This window comes from Callithrix jacchus, chromosome 1 (assembly GCF_049354715.1).
Source record: "Callithrix jacchus isolate 240 chromosome 1, calJac240_pri, whole genome shotgun sequence".
In the NCBI taxonomy this organism is placed as follows: Eukaryota; Metazoa; Chordata; class Mammalia; order Primates; family Cebidae; genus Callithrix; species Callithrix jacchus.
In genome coordinates, this window is record NC_133502.1 from 207,667,202 (window position 1) to 207,688,859 (window position 21,658).

A 21,658-nucleotide genomic window follows, 5' to 3' on the forward strand; every position below is an offset into this window, starting at 1 on the left:
GCAAGTGGCGTAGCTCCGGCTCCCAGAGCCCCTGATATTGATAGCAGGGTGGACCTCGGCTTAAGTCCATACCACTTACTGTGATGTCCACCCAAGCCACCGGAAGCCTGTGAGTCCTTGCCACACCAGGCGTCGGGTACCCTCCTCTCTGCCTTACCATCTCCACCGTTGCTTTCTCCATGTACCATGGGATTGTGAGAACTTGGTGGCGCAGGGCACATTGCAGACTTCATGGCTGGGAGTGGCTGGAGACGTCGCCTGGTGTCTGACCTGGGGAGGAGCAGGTGAGAGTAGGCGTTGGGCACTCCCAGTGTGGTAGAAAGACAGCGGGGCACTCTGCCTGCTTCCCCAACACCTCTCTTGCATCACTCCCTGGTAAATGCTGTCCTATCAGTTTGGTGTCTCTCGTCGCTGGAGCTGTGGGAAATCCTAGGACTCCAAGAATGAGACCTTCTTTGAGATGGCTCTGGAGGATTTAGTAACTTTGTTCTTCCAAGTGAAACTTTGGAGCCCTTTCAGGGCCCTTTCAGAGGGAGGCTGGGGAGGGAGGAGCCCCCAGGACCTCCCGGCGTCCTGTTACACACGGAGCCCCCGAGTAGTGCCTTCTCAGGACACTGCTGCAGGGTTCATTATCCTCATGTTACAGGTGAGGAAACGAAGGCTCAGAGACACAAAAGGACGTGTCCAAGGTCACATGGGCAGCTAGTGGCAGAGTCGGGATTTGGATCCGGGTTTGCCTGTCTTCAGAGACCCAGGAGTCACAGGCATTTGCTGTCTAGGATCACCCAGAGTTGATCTTCTACTTCTGCTTCCACCATCCTAACGTCTTTTAGAGCAATCGCCTCTTCCCTGTCGGGTGGAGTCTTGGGGCACTGTCCTTTAAGGTTCCCTGCCCTCCCTTAGACACTGACCCAAACTGAGCTCATCAGACGTGCCGTCCTGGACCCTGAGCCAGGAACAGAGAGTGACAGGGACAAGCACCCCATCCCCAAAGAGAGAGAAACAAACAGTGAAGAGCAGTCATTCCAGCCCTGGACTGATACAGCCATCGAGTAGCTCCAGCTTCCCAGGCTTGGGAGCTGTTGCAGTTCCTGTCCATTTCCAGGTCCCAGTTTTCAGATCCCACTCAGTGTGGCCTAGCTGATATCCTCCAAATAAATCCCCCTACTCCTATTTTATCTATTTATTTATTTATAGATGGGAAGTTTTACTCTATTGCCCGGGCTGGAGTGCAGTGATGTGATCACAGCTCACTCCTACCTCAAACCCCCGGGCTCAAGCAATCCTCCTGCCTTAGCCCTCCCGAGTAGCTGGGACCACAAGCACGCACCACCATGGCCAGATAATTTAACTTTTTTTTTTAATGTTGCCCAGGCTGGTCTTGAACTCCTGGCCTGAAGTGATCCTCCCACCTGGGCCTCCCAAAGTGCTGGGATTGCAGGCGTGAGCCGCCGCACCCGGCCTCCCCATTTTATTTGCTTTAGTCAGCCACAGTTGGTTTCCATTGTTTGTAATCAAATAATCCTCTCTGGTACCCTAAGCATGGTGTGGGATCCTGCTCTTTGCCTATGGGGAACCCCTCTGTTCTCTGTGTATTGATGAATTATGACATTTAAGGCACTCAGAACAGGGCCTGGCTCTCAAAAACGGTTCTGCCATTCTTACTGGACTCCGATTCTGTTCTCCTCTTGGACTTGGTTCACACAGGGGTCCAGGCCTGGGTGTGTGGCCGGTTCTGGGGCTATTGGGATCCCCACGAAGCCTGAGCTGACAGGTCTTGGTTCAGTTCCTACCAGGCAGATGCTGGTGTCGTGTCAGATTGAGGCTTACCACAGCTGGCATTAAGTGACCATGTGACTGCCTGGCAGCTGCCACCTGTGCCGTGTTCCAGGGGCCCCGGCCAGGAAGGGCTGGACTCACCATCCTCCCCAACAGTCGTGGTGCTATGAAGCATGATGATCGTCATTTTTCTGAGCACCTACTATGTGCCAGGCCCTGTAACAATAATAAGGGCAATCCTAATCATGAAAGCCACAGCATCAAACATTGTCAATTTGTTCTTCCCAGCATTCTTATGGGGAGGCTTGTGCCCATTTTACGGATGAGTAAATTGAGGTTGAGGAAATGGGACGATGCTGGGAAAACATGGAAGGTACTTGGGTTCCACTTGGTGTTTCAACTTCAGCAGAGGCGTTGGCTGGTTTCTTCAAGGTAAACACAGAAGTATTTGATTTTCCAAGACAGCATAGCTTAATTGACATGAGAAACACATACACTCCTCCTATTAATATGGCTTTGATTGTGCTCTCTGCAAAATATTCCTGGCTCTCTCATGTTATGGGGCCTTCGCCTCCTCCCTGGGTTATGTCTGGATCCTTGGGGACAAATGGGAACATCCTCACACAAGCTGGCCATGCACCGATGACTCCTAGATTTCTTTTTCTTTTCTTTTTTTTTAATTTTTTTATTTTTGAGACAGAGTTTCACCCTTGTTGCCCAGACTGGAATGCAATGGCACAATCTCAACTCACTGCCACCTCCACCTCCCAGGTTCAAGCGATTCTCCTGCCTCATCCTCCCAAGTAGTGAGATGACAGGCGTGCGCCACCATGCCCCACTAATTTTTGTATAATTAGTAGAGATGGGTTTCACTATGGTGGCCAGGCTGGTTTCAAACTCTTGACCTGAAGTGATTTGCCTGCCTCGGCCTCCCAGAGTGCTGGGATTACAGGTTCGAGCCACCGTGCCCCGCCAACTCCCAGATTCTATCTCCAGTCCAGCCGGATCCTGCCTCCTAGACTGGCTTCTCCAATGGCCTTCTTGACACCTCACTGGGATGCCTGGAAGACACCTCAAGCCCCACACATCCATACTCTCAGGCTCCCTCACTTCCTGACCCTGCTTCTTCTGCAACTTCCTTCACCTCGAGGGCTTGCAACTCTGTCCTCCTCATGCTCAGTCCAAAGCCCTGCAGCCCTCCTTGGCTTCCTCTCCTTCCACACCTCATCCCTTAGGCAATCATGCATGGGTCAGGAATTGATCACCTTTTTCCCTTCTGCCCCCTTCACCCTGGTCTGAGCCACCATCCTTTCTTGCCCGGATTACCCCGTTCTCTTCCTGCCCTGCTCCCAGCTCCTGTGCTGGATCCACCTTCATCCCTTCCCAACCCAGAGACTGGATGATCCTTTGAAGACAGGGGTCAGACCATGTCCCCTATCTGCTCCAGCCTGGATTACGACTTCCATTTTGCTCAAAGGTGTGAAGACCCCCAGGATCCTCCTGATCTGGCCTCAGGTCCCACAGCTCTTTTCTGCCTGCTCTGTTCAGCCACACTGGCCCCTTGCTGTCACCTCCCCCCCATGCCAGGCTGGCTCCTGGCACAGGGCCTTTGCACCAGCCACTCCCTCCTCCTTCTCGCTATGCACATGGCTCACTTCCTCATCTCCCACGAGACTGCTCAGTGAGCTCCTTCTTCCCCGACCACACTAAGATTGCATCGTCCACACCTCACACCCCAAACCCCTCCTCTCCCTCATGCTGCCCTACTTTTTGTTTGTTTCATAGCAAGCATCACCTTCTGATCCCCTTATTGAAGGATTTCACTTAAGTATCTACTTTAGGAGAATTTGCTGAAGGCGATTTATGATTGCTGTTCGTTGTCTGAATTATGTCAGCTCCTCCAGGGTGAAGCTCTTTGCCTGTTTTGTTCCCCACATGTCACAAGCTTCTGGAGCATTGCCATGCACACAGTGGACACCCCGCGGATGAATTCTCAACAGCTTTCCTCGGATCCTCAAATTTCTCCCTGACTCTGGGGTCACAGAGCGTCAGTTCATGTCCTCGTACACAGTATCAGGAGAACCAGCAGAAAAGAGAACGACCCTGCAGTGGAGGCTGTTGGCTCAGTTGTTGTTCTCGGCTGTTGGGATCTGCCCAGGTGAAAGCCCTCTTAGGCTCCTGCTCTGTCACACCTCCGGGCCTTTGCACATGTTGTGCCTCTTTCTTCCCAGTAGACTGTTGGGTGTCATTGAAAGCCCTGGTAAGGTATTGCCTCTTTCCTGAGGCCCTACAGGACACTGCCACCCTCCTCAGTCCTAGGAAACACGTAACCCCGTCTTCCTTTCCTGGTGTTTCTCAGTGTGTGGGTCCCAGTGCCTGGGATGTGGCTCTGTGTCCACTGCATCATCAGCTCCTTGAGGGCAGAGGCTGGGCTCTTGCTCTGTGTTCTGAGATGGCCTGGGGCTTGGCACAGGGCATGTGCCCAGTCAGTGTTCCTTGGGGAGGACACAGTAAATCTGACACAAGCCAGGAGAGAACAAAGAGGGTCGTGAAGACCCTTTCAAGGTCACTGGCAGGCGGGGAATGAACACTGTCTTATTTGATCATTTATTTATACTCTATTTTCAAATACGATTTGAGACAGCCTGAGATGAAAGGCATAGATACGGCAAAAATGAAGCTCTGCCTCTTGAGTGCCTCCTCCTCCTCCTCCTCCTCCTCCTCCTCCTCCTGGCTCTTCCTCCCTGGCTATAAACGTGCCCCAGTCTCTGTCCTCCTAACAAAAGTGCCCTAAACCCCCCAGCAGCTCTGTGGCCCTCTGCAGCCCAGGCTTTCAGACAGGGCCTTGCAACCACTGTCTATGCTCAGACCTGCTTTCTGAAGCTGGAGTCATCTCACTTCTGCCCCGTCCCTCCACCAAACCCATCTTAGCCAGGGCACTGGGCACTTCCATGTCACTGATACAGTGGACACACTCAGCTCTGTCACTGGAGTTCTAGGCAGCCCTGGGCATTTTGGCCCCTCTTCCCTTCTCCAAGCCCTTGCTTCCCTTGGCTTATTTGACTCTTGGAGTTTCTCTCTGGTTTCTCCTTCCCACCTCCCCTCCTCTGCTCATCCCATAAACATCTGTGAGCCTTGGGACTCCCTCTCTCCCCTTTTTCTATTCACCCTACACACTTTCCCTGAGCAATTCTCTTTTATTCCCATGACTGCAGTTACCATCAGGACTAGTTTGGGTAATTCTAGAAAGACATAAACCCCCCAAAACTCAGTGGCTTAACACAGTACTAATTCCTTTCTCCCTTCCATAAAGTTCATTCAGTAGCAAGAGGAGAGAAGGGGGCTTGGTTCCTTCTGGTCATCAAGGGATGCAGGCTCGATTCACTTGGCTGCAATTGACCCTGAATCTGTGCTCACATTGGACAAGAGCAGGGTGGGGGTAGCCCGTCCCCTTACCATCCCATCACCAGAAGATTGTCACCCTACCTCCCTGAGCATCCTTTCCTTCATCTATCCAGAGGGGAGCACACCACCCACCTTGAGACTCTGTTGTGAGGCTCCATGAGAGCACAGACACATGATGATGCTTATGAGGACGTTCTAGGTGGCCAGGGATAGGCTTCTTTCTCTCATATTTCCTGAGCCTAGGAAACATCTGCCAGTTGGCTGAACCCCGGAGCTGGGGGTGTGGCTAGAAGGAGATGGAGTCAGACACCATCACAAGTCATGTTCTCAGGGTGGCCTTGCTGCTAGGGACTGTGCAGGGACATCCCGGCCAGAGGGCAGCTGTGTGACTGGATCCTTCTCCATAAATTCGAGGCCAGAGCATGGGAACTCACCCAGAGAACTGACTCAGCCTTCTGGCTGGCTCTCAGAGCCTGTGCTGGGCTGCAGCATGGCTGACTGTCAAATCCATCACCCACAATCAACTTCACGACAGTGGGCATATGTCACTGGCTCTCAAAGCCAGACAGGCTGGACCCTCGGTCCTCTTCACAGGGAGGGAGGACTGACACTGATTGAGCACCTACTGTGTGCCAGGCATTCTCTTAAGTGGTTTATATCCACCATCGCTTAAGTCTTATGGTAGCCTAGGAAGGAGGTCATCGTTCCCATCTCACAAAATCAGGAAACCAAGACTTAGGAAGCTTAAGATTTCAAAATTTCAATAAAAGCACAACAAGAAAGAGGAAGCCCAAGGCATGCACACTTCAAACACCCAGCAGCTTATCTATGAGCTCTCTCTTGACCCACTTCTTGAACTCTCCTAAGACCGTATCACGGAAAGGAAAGGAAGCAGGGACTGGGGATTGGAATGCCTGGCCTCTCAGTGCAGAGGCAGCACTTACTAAATGAGTCATGTTGTGCAAAGCATTGTAACCTCTTGAAGACTCAGTTTCTCATCTGTCAAATGGTCACAATCACACTGCTCTCCCAAGGGCAAGGGAGAGGAATTCACAAACTGCCAAAAGATCCACATTTTCTTCCTCTTTTTGAGATGGGGTCTCACTCTGTCACCCAGCCTGGAGTGCAGTGGCCTCCCAAAGTGCTGGGAGGCCCCGTTCTCTCCTCTTGTTACTGAATGGACTTTATGAAAGGAGGAGAGGAATTTGTACTGAGTTAAGCCACTGAGCTTTGGTTTATCTCTTTATAGAATTACCTGAACTAGTCCTGGTGGTAACTGCAGTCATGGGAATGAAAGAGAATTGCTCAGGAGAAGTGTGTCGGGTGAATAGAGAAGGGGGAGAGAGGGAGTCCCAAGGCTCACAAATATTTATGGGATGAGCAGAGGATGGGAGGTAGGAAGGAGAAACCACAGAGGTAGAATGGACCCCAAGGGTGTGGCATCCAGCAGAAGCAAAGAGGTCAGGAGCCACGGAACCTGGCCAGCATTTTCTCTGGTTCAGCTGCTGCCATCTCCCACTCAGATGCTCCTTAGGGGTCTTCTGTGGCTTACTCTGTTCTTTGGCAGTCTCTTCTCTGCACAGCAGCTAAAGGAATTTTTTGAAACAGAAATTAGATCATGCCACTTCCTTGCTCGAAACCCTTAAATAAGTTTACATGCATTCCTGACACCTTGTGTGAGCAAGCTCTGACTATCTCTTGGCACCTGTCCCTTTCCCTTAGCTTTCTCTTCAGCCCCTGGCCTCCTTTTTACCTTTTTGTCACCCTGTGCTTGTATTTTTTCTTTTATTGAGACAGAGTCTTGCACTGTTGCCCAGGCTGGAGAGCAATGGTGTGATCTCAGCTCACTGCAACCTCCGCCTCCTGGGTTCAAGCGATTCTCCTGCCTTAGCCTCCAGAGTAGCTGGGATTACAGGCACCCTCCACCACTCCTGGCTAATTCTTTGTACTTTTAGTAGAGACAGGGTTTCACTATGTTGGCCAGGCTGGTCTTGAACTCCTGACCTCATGATCCACCTGCCTTGGCCTCCCAAAGTTTTACAGGATTACAGGCGTGAGCCACCGCGCCCGGCCCACCCTGTGCGTTTTCCTTGTTCCACGGCCTTTGCACATGCACTCTCCTCTGCTTGGAATATGCCTGTCTCATGCCCTTCAACTGGACAACACCTGCTCCTGCTTCAGATTGCAACAGAAATGTCGTTTGCTCGGAGATGCATCTTTCTGCTCCTCTATCTAAATTAGCTTCCCTGGGTCTCTCTCCTGCAGCACGCCATCTCTTTCACTCTGCATGATTTGCTATTGCTTTTTTACTTATTGGTTTTTTAATGTCTGTCTCCCTCTTTTTTTTTTTTTTCTCTTTTTGAGACAGAGGCTCACTCAGCCACACAGGCACCTTCTCCACGTCAGTGCAGTGGCACAATCTTGGCTTACTGCAACATCCCCTCCCAGGTTCAAGCCATTCTCCTGCCTCAGCCTCCTGAGTAGCTGGGATTACAGGCATGCACCACTACGCCCGGCTAATTTTTTGTATTTTTGGTAGAGATGGGGTTTCTCCATGCTGGTCAGGCTGGTCTCGAACCCCAAAGTGCTGGGATTACAGGCGTAAGCCACTGTGCCCGGCCCTGTCTCCCTTTTAGAATACGAGTTTCAGGCACCACATCTGCTCTGCTGGTGGTCAAGTCCCCATCCCCAGCACAGCGCCTGGCACCAAAAGGGCACTCAACACTTTTAGTGGAACGAGCAGAGGTGTTTGCTGCTGTTTCCCCAGCGTTCCCAATCCTGCCATTCCAGTCTTGTGCTAGAAAGAGTGCAGCCCCAGGATCCAGCCTGTAGGAAGGAGAGGTGGCCTTGTGAAGGCCCCCCTGCATTCCCAGGCCCCAAGGAGGTGCAGGAGGAGGGAGAGCCTCTCCAGCCAGCCCTCTGGTTCCAGAAGAGCAGCCCGCCTGTCTCCCTCACCTGCTGCAGTCCCAGAATCCCCTAGACAGCACTGAGGCCACCTCTGCAAAGCTGGGCCCCAGATGACAAGGTTCTCCTCTCACCGGGACCACTGGGACACCATGCAACATCTGACCTATATTAATCACAAGTGCTTATTCGCCGTCTTGGTCCCCTCCCACCCAGCACTAAACCCCACCCTGCACAGGCACCTCCATCCATCCAAGGACGTTGTAAAAATAAAATGATCACAACCTAGCCCTCGGGGAGCCTCGGCCTCAGTGTGTCCTGCTCTGAGGCGGGCAGCATTCACAACCCAGTTTGATGAGGAGAAGCAGAGAGAAGGAGGAAAAAAGGAGGAAGGAATTTGTGGAGGAGGAGGGAGTGAGGCAGATACGCAAGAACTTGAAGACATGAGGGTAGATGAGATGAGAAAGAAAGGGAGAAAGTGACAAGGAAGAGGAATGAGAGCAACACATGGAGAGAAGAAAAATTAGCAAAAGAGCCCAGGGGAGCGATCGGGGAGCGCGACTAGAATTCTAACAAGAACAGTGGAAGCCTTATAAAGAACATTAAATAGATGGGAACAGAGAAGCAAAGAATCCTGGAAGGAAATTGGTTAACAGGAGAAGAATGGGATGAAAGGAAGAAAATAAATGAAAAGCAAATAGAACTGACTCTTCTGCTCACCCCTCCAAATGAAACTGGGCTGTTTGCTGAAAATAGAAACAGACGAAGTGAAACAGCCCAGGAATACACGAAGGCTGAAGGCCGAAGAGTTGGGAAGGAAGGGTTGGCGCATAAGACAGAAGGCATTGGAGGCAGACCCAGGTGACAGCTTCGGTGGGGGCTTTCACCAACGACCGGACCGGCTCCTGAAAGCTGGTTGCCGTTCTAGCCTCGGGCCAGGCATGTCCAGTCCTCAGAGGTCTGGCTCGGACGCAAGCTCTTTCCCGGACTCCACACCTGCCTTGCCCTGCCGTGCCCTGCCCTGCCCGGCTGGGAGTTTTCAGTTCCAGGAGGCCGGCTGCTGGTTGCTCAGGAGCAAACTGTTCCCCTAAGGCCCTGGTCAAACCCATCGACTCCATTATCTCTCTTCTTCAGCCTTGACCTCAGAGGCTCTTGGGCAGCCAAGGGTTCTGTCTGGGAATGTGTAGTCTCCCCCAGGTCCATCCTCGAGATGCACATTTGGACAAATGCACATTTAGACATTTTGTCTCCAAACGTGCAGTAAAAAAACGCAGTGCACTCAGAATTGCCATCCTTCTGTCTTCCTTCCTTCGCTAATGCACTATTCAACAAGGACTAACTGAGCACTTAGTATGTGCCAGGACTCCAGTGGATAAGACAAGTCTCTGCCCTGCAACACTTAGAGTTTCTCTGTCCTCTTTCCTCCCATCTTTGACTCCTCCCTTCTTTTTTGCTCATATCCAGCCCTCCCGTGTATCAGTTATTCTTGCTGCATTGGAAACCGCCCCAAAACTTACTGGGTGCAAACTAATGCCAATGGTTTGTGATTACATCTCTCACGCATCTGGGGGTTGACTGGGCTCCGCCAGGTAGTTCTCGCCAGGGTCTTTCACTCAGTCACAGTTAGATGGGGGCTGAGGACTGGGGGCCGGGGCTGAAGCTGGTTTGAAGGCCTCCTCCCTCATGTGTCTGGTAGCTGGGAGCTCACCTCGAGCTGGCAGCTGAAACTTCTATGGGTGGCATCACCATGTGTTCTGGGCTTCCTTACTGTGTGGTAACTGGGTTCTAAGGGGTTGTGGTACCTTTTTCCTACCTACTGTCAGAAGTCACAGAGCATCGCCGCCATTGTGTTCTATTGGCAGTAATGCTGTGCTCTAAGGCAGTCACGGAGATCCATCCAGGTTGATGGGGAGGGGACACAGACCCCACCTCATGATGGAGGAGTGGCAGAGTCACTTGTAGGATGAGTATGTGGGAGCATCTTTGGAAAATACCATCTTCCACAGTTCACCTTCTGGCCACAGTCATTCACAATGATTCACACCCACCCCTGTTATGAGCTGAACTGTGTCTCCCCCAAAATCCATATGTTGAAGCCCTAATCCCAGCACCTCAGAATGTGACTGTATTTGAAGACAGGTTCATTTAAGAGGTGATTAAATGGCAATGAGGTTATTAGCATGTGTCCTAATCCAATATGACTGTTGTCCTTATTAAAAAAGACTTGGGCACAGACATACACAGAAGGAAGAGTATGGGCAGACACAGGGAGAAGGTAGCCGACTGTAAGCCAAAGAGAGGCCTCCGAAGAAACCAATCCTGCTGACACCTTGATCTTGGACTTCCAGCCTCCAGAAGACACCCAGACTGTGGAATTTTGCTATGGGAGCCCTAGCAGGTGGATACATGCCCCACATACAAAATCTATTCATTCCTTTCCCTCAAGATCTGTCTGGCATCAGCTCAAAGGCCAGGGTCCACCCAGGTGCAGGTATGGACATGTCTCCTCAGGTGGCGTTTCTTGGGTACAGCTCCTTGAGTGCCACCCCATTCAACAGGAAGACCTGTGAGCTACAGAAATGAGTTACCTGCCCTCCTACTCCACAATGGTGATTTAGGCATAGGATAACTGTTTAACACCATAGGCACCCCTAAGCTAAAAGTGGGGGAGTGGGAGACACACAGGAGTCACCGGTCCAGAGCAATTCTGAAATCCATCTGGGTATATGTTGCCAGTTCCTGGCTTAGTCCTCAGCCCAGCTGCCTGGGAAAGACCCCCACATGGCTCCTCACTCTGCCCTCTGGGCTCTTGCTTCTTTCCTCCGGTCCACTCTTGGGTTTCCATAAGAAATGCCCAGTGTTTGCAGCTGAGCAGTTTTTCTGAACCTGATTTCTGCCCATGGAGATTTTATGGTCCCAAATCTCCCTTTTCATTTGATGCTTTCTCTAACCCTTTCATTCAAAGCCAAAACAGGTCCTTTAAAAATTGTGTAGGTTTCTTATCTTCTGAGTCAATTTATAATCCCTTCCATTAGACAAAAGCCATACCCACAAATCTCTTTTTTCACATTGGGTTCTTGGCAAGGCTGCTCTTATGATTCTTAGGAGCTCTATTATTTAACAGAAAGGGTCTTCAACATATGCTGTTAAGATCCTTAGAAGGCCTTTGTCTGCTTGCAAAGGTAATGAGGTACCGCCTTAAATCCTTCTAAGTCCTAATAAAAGGCTTTATAGTTATGTCCTTGGATTCATCTTTAACTGTTTTCCTATTAATGACCCTGGTTTTAATCTTTGCCTGGAAGTTATTTCTTATTTTGGGAAGGAGGAAAGTTTCAAACCAAGGAAATCTTGGTTCCTTTATCTTTAATAGTTCATTCTTCAGCTTCTCTTATTGACAGAGTAGGATTTGAACTCAGGACTACTTGGCCTCGAAGCCTGCACTCTTGCTGACAAGTCCTGTCACTTCTCTGCACAGTGGAGCCAGCAGGGATTCCATCAAGTCCTGGGGAAGAGTGGGATTTGAGCAGGTAGAAGAAGGAGGGTGTGCCAGGCAGGGGTGTCACCTGAATGAAGAAATGGCAGGAAATGCAAGGTGCACTAGGAGACAGAGGCAGTCAAGTGCATGTGAGAGAGACGCTAACGAAAGCAGAGGCTGTGAATGTCCTGCCCGTATTCCTTCAGCCCAGCCCGGGGGCCCCCTGAAGACGGTTCTCTGCTTGCTGGCACTGTCCTGTGTCACTTGGCAGGCCCTAGAGACTCAGGGTGGGAGTGCCAGGGGTTGATGCTCCCTCTCACTAAGGACAGACAGGAGCTGGAGTGTAAATACCCAGCTGCCTTGCCCTGGGGCTGGCAGATCTGAGAAATCTCCTACCAATGCTGCCTCTCAGAGGCCCCCAGGCTCACAGGGGCTACCCCCATTTCAGTGTACATTTTACTGGCTTTTTGGGTCCATCCCTGTCTCACTTCTCCATTCCCCCATGCTCCTTCTGGGGCAACCTCCAAGATAAACTACCTGTTCCCAAACACTTATCTCAGGGTCTGTCTCTGGAGAAAAGAAAACTAAGAATTTTTTTTTTTTGAGACAGGGTCTGACTGTGTCACCCAGGCTGGAGTGCAGTGGCGCGATCTTGGCTCACTGCAACCTCTGCCTCCTGGGTCCGAGCGATTCTCCTGTCTCAGCCTCCCAAGTAGCTGGGACTACAGGCGCCCACCACCATACTTGGCTGATTTTTTTTTTTTTTGTATTTTTAGTAGAGATGGGGTTTCACTATGTTGGCCAGGCCGGTGTTGATCTCCCAACCTCAAGCGATCCGCCTGCCTCAGCCTCCCAAAGTGCTGGGATTACAGGTGTGAGCTATGAAACTATGAAGTATCCCGTTTGCTGGATGAAGAAACTGAAGCAGAAAGAAGTTAACACAGAGTAGCCAGGAAACAGAACTGAAGGAAAGCCTTTGAAATGAAAGTGCCAAGAGTGTGTGTGTGTGTGAGCGTGTGTGTGAGTGTGTGTGTGAGTGTGTGTGTGTGAGGTGTGTGTGTGAGTGTGTGCGTGAGGGTGTGTGTGTGAGTGTGAGTGTGTGTGTGGTGTGTATGTGTGAGTGTGTGAGTGTGTATGTGAGTGTGTGTTGTGTGTGAGGTGTGTGTGAGTGTGTGTGTGAGTGTGAGAGTGTGTGTGAGTGTGTGTGTGAGTGTGTGTGTGAGTGTGTGAACAGAGGGAGGTAGTGCGTGAGTGGGCGGTGGGGAAGGGAGGCAAGATGAGGCTGGTGAGGCGGGTGCACACCAGGGCAAGGGTTTGGGTCACTAACCGAGGGGTACAGGAAGCCTTGGAAGGCTTTGGGCAGGCAGGGTGACATGTTACGATGCGAAGACACAGTCACCCTGGAGAGCGAGGCAAACCTGTATTAAAAGGCTCCAGGGCCGGGCGTGGTGGCTCACGCCGGTAATCCCAGCACTTTGGGAGGCCGAGGCAGGTGGATCACGAGGTAGGCAGATCGAGACCATCCTGGTCAACATGGTGAAACCCCGTCTCTACTAAAATTTACAAAAAATTAGCTGGGCACGGTGGCGCGTGCCTGTAATCCCAGCTACTCAGGAAGCTGAGGCAGGAGAATTGCCTGAACCAGGAGGCGGAGGTTGCAGTGAGGCGAGATCGCGCCGTTGCGCTCCAGCCTGGATAACAAGAGCGAAACTCTGTCTCAAAAAAAAAAGGCTCCAAGCAGATGTAAGGAGGTGATTAGGACACTTTGGTGGTCACTCTAGGGGGCCCTGGGGACTTGCCTGGCAGGGGCCACTGAGCTCCTCGGTGGTCTCCAGAACCCTGGGGGCCACATGCAGGCCAGTGCCTGCCTCTTTCCCTCCCCTCCCAAACCCCTTCCCCTTCCTCTTAGGTCACTGAGACCCTCCATATTTTCACCTCAGGGTCTCTGGCCTGGGGAGGGTCTGGGCTGGGGAGCCAGGCACCCCCTGCAGCCCGGCCAGGCTGGCAGCTCAGCAAGAAGGCCAGCCAGACCTCCTGACTAGCAACCAGCCAGGCACCAGAGGCAAGCACGTGGCTGGGTGGGTGCCACTGTCTGCCCCAACGCCCTGAGCTTGCCACGCTGCTGAGCAGATGCTCTTGTAAGTGAGTGCGATCAGAATGGGGTCAGGAGGGTCTGCTGGCCCCACCTTCTCCTCCACCTCTGCTGGGCTCCACTGCCTTTGCTGCTGTCCTGGAAGAGCTGACCAGCTTGACTGGCCAGGGCACCATGCAGCCAGGAGTGGCAAAGTGTGGCGTGATGTGACCCAGGCGTTCAGTTGTGCAGGGTGCAGGGGACATGGATCCTGGGGGCTCTGGTGCAGGTGAGGCAGGACTGGAGTGGAGGAAAGTGGTAGGAGAGTGACAGGGGTGTTGGCTACCCTGCAGTCACTTCAGGGAGCCCCTGGCTGCACATTGAGCCCGAGTGTGTGACTTGTGGTGTCGGAAGGTCTGGCGTCTCTAGGGAGGAGCAGAAGGGAACTGGAACTTGCTGAGGGCCTACTATGTGCCTGGTCTTCAGCAGGTGCTTCCTTGGGTTATTACTGGCCCCTTGCCCCACTTCAGAAGCCCTCTGTCCACCCTTCCTGGGGGCCTTTTCTTTTAACCTTCCATGCTGGGGGTTCCAGCTCCCCACTTCACAGTGTTTATGACTCGGGTCTTCCTTCCACCTTGGGATAGGACCTGCAGGACAGCGGTGTCCCTGCAAGCCTTTCCTCCAGCGTCCCTAGCTGCAGGATCCTTCCCAGGCACCTGCTTATCTGCTTGGGTAGCTTCTTTGTGAGCAAATGAACACAGGTTCTCCACAAGTCCCAATTCCTGCATGCCAGAGTAATCATCTTCGCCTTTCTGAGCCTCAGTTTTCTCCTCTGTAAAATGGGCAAAATCACTCCCACCAGCCAGGTGCAGTGGCTCTCACCTGTAATCCGAGCACTTTGGGAGGCACAGATGGGTGGATCACCTGAGGTCAGGAGTTCGAGACCAACTTGGCCAACATGGTGAAACCCTGTCTGTACTAAATATACAAAAATTAGCTGGGCGCGGTGGCATGCACCTGTAATCCCAGCTACTTGGGAGGCTGAGGCAGGAGAATCGCTTGAACCTGGGAGGCAGAGGTTGTAGCGAGCCAAGATCATGTCACTGCACTTCAGCCAGGGTGACAGAGCAAGACTATCTCAAAATCAATCAATCAATAATAAGAAGAAATCACTCCACCTTGAAAGGTGAGGCTTAAAGGGGATGAAGAAGGTAGAAGCCTGGCACAGAGGAAGTGCTGATCAGAGGCGCAGTGCCAGCCGTGTGGCTGGGGTAAGTGTCTGCACCTCTCTGAGCCACCCTGCCTCAGCCCTAAAGTAGCCCTATCCTGCACAAGGAAAGGAGGGAGAGAAGGGCAGCTGACATGGTGTGTGAGCTGTGAGGCTTGTGCACTGGGACAGCTGGAGCCTGCATCACATCCCATCCATGTGAGTCAAGGTTTGGGTAAGGTGAAGGCATCTCTCCACCCCACCTAGCACTGGCAGCCAGGGATCTTGGAGGCTCCCCTCCATCCCACGTGGCTCTCTCTTCCTCCATCACCCATTTTTCCTTGGGCCTTTGCACTGGTTTTGCAGCCTGTGGCTGGGCACTGGTGCCAGTCCTGTCTTGCATGAGGCGCCAAGGCTGCCCATGTTGTGTGGGGGAGAAGTGAGATCCCCCATCTTGACTCAAGGCTCAGCCCTAGGCAACACCCCCATATCCTGGTGTCTGCCGCTGTCTCTGGAGTTAGGAGTCCCAGAGCCTGCAAGAGAGGGGAACATGTGGCAACCCCAGAGGGTGAGGACAGAGAAGGGGGCTCTGTTGAGAGCTCCTGCTGCAGGCTGCAGCCACCCCCTCTGCCAGCCTGGCCAGGGCAGCCACCCCAGTCAGGCCCCCACTGTATGCCCGGCATGCTCCCATGGTACGTCTCACCTTCACACTGGCCCAGCGAGGGAGGAACAACCATCCCATTTTACAGATGGGGAAGCTGAGGTTCAGGCAGGCTTGCCCGAGGTAATCCCTAAGTGTGTCTGGCTGCTTCCGGAATTCCATAGGCTGCTGTTATCATAGAATCAATGGTCAACCCAGGAGCAGTGGCATGCACCTGTGATTTCAGCTACTTGGGAGGCTGAGGCAGGAGGATTGCTTGAGGCCAGGAGTTTAAGACCAGCCTGGGCAACATATTGAGACTGGTCTCTTAAAAAAAAAAAAAAGAGTCCAAGCATGCCTGTAATCCCAGCACTTTGGGAGGTCAAGATGGGTCAGGTGAGGTCAGGAGCTCGAGACAAGCCTGACCAACATGGTCATACTCCATCTCTACTAAAAATACAAAAATTAGCTGGGCATGGTGGCGGGCACCTGTAATCCCAGCTACTCGGTAGGCTGAGGCAGGAGAATTGCTTCATCCCCAGAGGCAGAGATTGCAGTGAGCTGAGATCGCACCACTGTACTCCAGCCTGGGTGACAGAGTGAGACTCTGTCTCAAAAAAAAAACAAAAAAACAAAAAAAGAATCAGAATCAGCTGAGTTTTCTTTGTGGCACCAAGCATTTATTTCCAACACTCAACCATCAGCAGGTTTTGCCCCTGAGACCAGTACGCACCTGAAGGGAGGCGGCTGGGAAGGTCCCAACCTTCCTCCGGCGGTTTCCTGAGACTCACAGACATCTGAAGGTGGCGGTGGCATCACTAGAAGCCTGCACTGGGGAATGCTGGTTGCAGGTCCACTGCATCCTCAGCCATAACCTAAACAGTTGCCTTGGCTTCCTGGGGTGGCTGTGCAGGTTGAGTGAGAGGAGACACGCTGGAAGAGGCTTTAGGGGAGCCTGGGCACCAAAGTGGGGCTCACAGGGGTTAGGCCGATGCTTGTACCTTGCACTCAGCTTGCCCTTGAGCAAGGGAGCTGCTGTTGGAATCTGCAATGAGGCAATGAGGCAGGAGAAAAAAGAGACTCAGATGTCAAGAAGGCGCCCGAGGTCACAGAAGAAGCCAGGTGTCATGTCATCCATCCCGGGTGCATTTTCATCTTTTGCGAAGTGGTACACAGACATCCGCTTCAAAGAGGTGTCATGTGAAATAAAATCAAGATACAATGTATGAGCTACTGATTTTTTGAAAATGATACTTGTTCATGCAACTTTCTTCTTTGCTTAAAAACTTCCTTTTATACTGCGGTAATCCACTATGATCTATATCCTGCATGCTTTAAACAATTGTTTCATGGATATATGTTAGTTGTATCTATTTTGGGGGGTATATGTGATATTTTGACTATCTGCTTTTGTTTTGTTTTGTTTTGTTTTGTTTTTGAGAGTCTCACTCTGTCGCCCAGGCTGGAATGCAATGGTGCAATGTCAGTTCACTGCAACCTCCGCCTCCTGGGTTCACGTGATTGTCCTGCTTCAGCCTACCGAGTAGCTGGGACTACAGGCATATGCCGCCATGCTCAGCTAATTTTTGTATTTTTAGTAGAGACAGGGTTTCACCATGTTGTCAGGCTGGTCTCAAACTCCTGACCTCGTGATACACCTACTGTGGCCTCCCAAAGTGCTGGGATTACAGGTGTGAGCCACCATGCCCGGCTGACTGTCTGCTCTTAATTTAAATGCCATCTGATAAATGATACGGTGACTAGGGGATTTCTGGACTTGGCACCTGAACTCAGTGCAGTCCTTATCTCAGGGTATTTGATGCTTACTGTTGGAACGGCTTGGTCAATTGAAAATTAGGTCATTTTAATCCATGGACTAGTTCTCTTTCGGGTAATTGTAATCAACGTGTAAATACACTAGGGCAAACCGGAGAGGGTACATTGAAGGTAAACAGTGCATCACGGTGTCCACTCAAGAGTGCACCTTCACTTAACACAGGTTACAGGGGCAGAACCAGCCCGTTCTCCATTTTTGTGTGTAGTTCCATGCTTCAAATGTATCTTAATTTTATTTGCTTTTCTCAAACCTGAAATAAATTTTAGCTTTTAAGCTATAGCAGGGGGGAAAGAAAAAAAGCCTCAGCCCTGCAGCAAGGCCAGTGCTCACATTCTCGTCCTCTCTCTGCCCTTAGCGAGGTCCCAGTGCAGAAAGCACCCTGGTCTTTGGTGGTTGAGATCCTTGCCCTTGGTGGAATCCTACAACCCTCAGAACGACAGGGCCCCCTGGACTGTGAGCCAGTGGACCAGCTGTTTCTTGAGGTTTCAGGGAAACAGACAAGCTTCGAGCACAGCTGGGTTGCAGCATGTTTTTTTCTTCCTTTTCGCCTTCAGCCGTGGCAGCCCGCTCCTGATTTCTCTGGAAAGGCAGCTCCTAATTAGAATGGATCGAAGAGTCTTTGCTTCAGCTTTGTTCTCGGTCTCGACTGAATTGTTGCTTTAGGACTTAATCTGGTGCAGCCACTGGTTGGCTGATAGCCTTGGTTCTCCGAGCTCCTCTCAGGCTCAGGCAGGCTGGCACCCAGGGGGCACCCAGAGCTCTGCCCCCTCTCACTCCAGCCCTCTCTTCCTTCTTTCTTCTCTCCACTTGCCTTCTCTCTCTCTAATTTCCTTTCATTAATGACCCAGGGCTGCCCAGGGTGCCAGTCCCCACTGGTGGGAGTGTAAACTGGTACAATTTATCTGGATGGCAATTTGTCAAATGCTATTAAAAGCTTTTTTTTTTAAAAAAAAGTACATAGATTTTGACTTGGAAAGTCCCTTTCTAGGAATGTGTGTCCTGGAGAAATAATTGGACAGGGGTCGACAGATATGTGCAAGGGGACACTGTCCTTGGCAGTTTTCCTGAGTGACCACCTGGAAACCCGGTGTCTTTCAACAGGAAATCATTACGTGTGGTCACATGATAAACTAACTGCAAAAGAACCTTTGGGGTCAATCAGGGAAATTTGAATGTGGACTGAGCAGTAGATGCTCCTAAAGAATTACTGTTAATTTTATATAGCATGACGATGGCCTTGTGGTTGGTTTAGAGGCAGTGACTGAAGGACTGGTATTTGGTTTAAATGATTGTAGCCACCGCCATCATGGAGGGGAACGGGTAAGTGCCACAGGATTTGGAAGTTCTGAAACTGGGTGTCAGGTAAATGAGCGTTCATCACACTATTCTGTTTCTGTGTAGGTTTTAAAATTCTCACTATTTAAAAAGAAATAAAACGACCATGTAAAATCTCTCTCTCTCTCTCTCTCTCTCTCTCTCTCTCTCACACACACACACACACACACACACACACACACACACACACGCTCGTTTTGAGACAGAGTCTTGCTCTGCAACCTCCCCCTCCTGGGTTCAAGAGATTCTCCTGCCTCAGCCTCCCAAGTAGCTGGGACTACAGGTGCCAGATGCCACACCCAGATAATTTTTGTATTTTTAGTAGAGATTGAGTTTCATCACGTTGGCCAGGCTGGTCTCGAACTCCTGACCTCAAGTGATCCGCCTGCCTCGGCCTCCCAAAGTGTTGGGATTACAGGTGTGAGCCACTGCACGTGGCCTAAAATCATATTTTCTAACCTCAAATAATATGCACCAGGTACTGTTAAAAGACATAAGTTCCAAATAGTATATATGGCATTATCACATTTTTGTTTGTTTGTTTCAAAATATGTACGTATTTTTACATGCAGGGGGAAAGGGAGAAGGCGCGCACACTGGGTGTGATGGGCGGTTACCTCTGAGGGGCAGGATTTGAATATGTTCTATTTTCTTTTTTATGCTTTTAGTAATAGTTTCTGACTTTTTTTTTTTTTTTTGCAATAAGCACCCATTATTTTCCTGTCATAAAAAAGCCATCGTTACTACAGATGATTTGGAAATCATTTATGGTGCACTGAACATGTACTATATGTCTGCCTTCTGAAAGGTTTTCTATATCTCAATCCACCCACAACAATCGGTAAGGTTGGTGGTATTATTCTCATTTGATAAAGAAGAAAATTGAGGATCAGAGAGGGTCAGTGCCTTGTCCAAGGACACACCGCTGCAATCCTAATCCTACTCTTCTGATGTGAAGCCGGTGCTCTTACCTCTAGACCTTGGCTGTATCCAGAGGGTCTACAGGTGGTATCAGATGTAGTTCCCGCCCTCTAGATGGTGGCCCTGTCTTTGGTCTCCTGGTGTTTTACCCCCATACAATTCTCTGGTCACGCCTCTCTGCCCACCCCCCCGCACCAACCTCCAGAACCAGTTACATAATGGCTTGGTGAAATTGCACTTTTCGACCAGGCGCCATGGCTCACACCTGTAATCCCAGCAATTTGGGAGGCTGAGGCAGGTGGATCATGAAGACAGGAGTTTGAAACCAGCCTGGGCAAGATGGTGAAACCCTGTCTCTACTAAGAATATGAAAATTAGCTGGGCGCAGTGGTGGGCGCCTGTAATCCCAGTTACTTGGGAGGTTAAGGCAGGAGAATCGCTTGAACCCAGGAGGCTGAGATTGTACCACTGCACTCTAGCCTGGGCAACAGAGCAAGACTCCATCTCAGAAAAAAAAAATGCATTTTCCCCCTCAGATCACGGGTGAAACTCGAAAGCTGCCCGTTCAATATTTTCTGCTAATGAGCCTTCCTAGTCTTCTTGCCTTTTTAGGATGGAAACAAGCTCTTTGCTACCGTCCTCCTCATATCCATCAGCCGTTTACTGGCAGCGCTGAAGAGTGAACGGGCATGGTATACATAAACATCATCCGATCCACAGAGGGCCGGCCAGCCCGAGTTCTTAATCCTGGCTCCATCACTGACAATTTGCAACTCAGAGAAGTCACTGTCTCGGTGTTTTCTCTGTCTGTAAAGTAAATAAAGGATAACACACTTTAAAAATCAATTGGTCTTCTGAACAAAAGGGATGGGTGTGTGAAACGAGGCCAACTCTAAGGGGCTGAAAATACATTTCCCCAATTTTGGCTAATCCTGGAGGTGGTGAAGCCTTGTCCTCCCGTACCCCTGGTCTCCATCAGCTCTGGGTCTCCTTACCGCCAGGCACCGCCTATCCCATTCCATCCTCGAATTCCTCCAGGCTGATCTTTCCGAAGCAAAAATCCAGGCAAGTCCCTTCTGATAAAACCCTGTAATGCCTCTCCCCTCCCTTCTGGAAAAAGTCCAACTCCTCTGCTCTGGGGACAAAGAGCTTCATGTTCTTGCTTCATCCTTGTCTCTGACCTCACATGCTGGGCCCTTGTCTCTCCCCAAACCCTACAATGCACACAGTTCCCCAAGAGGGCCTCCAGCTTCGTGCCTCAGGGCCTTTGCATACCTTTCCCTTTGTCTGGAGTTCTCGTCACTGGCTAACATCAGGTATTTCCCTGCAAGGTCCCTGGAAACCATTCCTAGGCAGCAGACCTGGAGCTCCTCCAGAGCACCTCCTCAGTCCTCCCTGATCCCCAGTGCAGGGCAGGACCCAGCACAGAGATGAATGCTGGAATGGGAAGCACAGGTGCAAAACCAAAGGCTTCCTTCCACATTTCCAGGATGGGCACAAATTGCCCAGTGGAGGCAGCTTAGTGTAATGATCAGTTCCTGTCCAGGATCAACTGACTCTGTGCTTCTTGCCACTCCAGTTTGGGCCAGAGACATTTAAGTATTCCGTTTTAAAAAACACAACATTTTAGCACCCAAATGAATGCATCTTATTTATAGACACTGAAGCAGGTTGCCTCCTGCTCCCAACTCTCCTTCCAAAAGACAGTGTAACCAATGCAGTTTTCCCAGATACGGGAAACTACAGGGCTCCTCTCAGCAGAAACAGTGTTCAGGGAAACATGCCTGGCGGGCCGCTCCTACCCCATCCTCATCTGCATGGAGGCAGCAGGGAAGGGCCTGCGTGTCCTGCAGGCAGTGCTTTGGAACCGGGCAACTATTTCTGAACACCGACCCCAAACGCGACTGACCCCACCTCGTGTCCACCCTCCCAGTCACCTGGGCTTCCCCGCCCTCTGTGGTTGAATCAGGTGATGTCCAGAGTCAGCCAAAGATACTGCGGAATGGCAGCCCAGAGCCATGGAAGAGGACAAGAGGCCGGGTCCTGGGCCAAACCGCTCTTACAGAAGGCAGGAATCGTGGAGG

General features: G+C 51.1%; 1 protein-coding gene and 1 long non-coding RNA gene across 2 annotated transcripts in view; one reads left to right on the forward strand and one right to left on the reverse strand.

The window, feature by feature from the left end:
- LOC128928995 (uncharacterized) overlaps nucleotides 1-20,730 on the forward strand; it is a 46,059-nt gene extending 25,329 nt beyond the window's left edge. The window contains exon 2 of the long non-coding RNA XR_013523146.1: nucleotides 1-20,730. This is a non-coding gene — a long non-coding RNA (uncharacterized LOC128928995).
- The window catches only part of IFT27 (intraflagellar transport 27), a 25,705-nt gene continuing 23,347 nt past the window's right edge, over nucleotides 19,301-21,658 (reverse strand). The window contains exon 8 of the mRNA XM_078339856.1: nucleotides 19,301-20,381. Coding sequence (XP_078195982.1) covers nucleotides 20,358-20,381 — 24 coding nt within the window. The 3' untranslated portion in view covers nucleotides 19,301-20,357. The remainder of the gene's footprint in view (nucleotides 20,382-21,658) is intronic.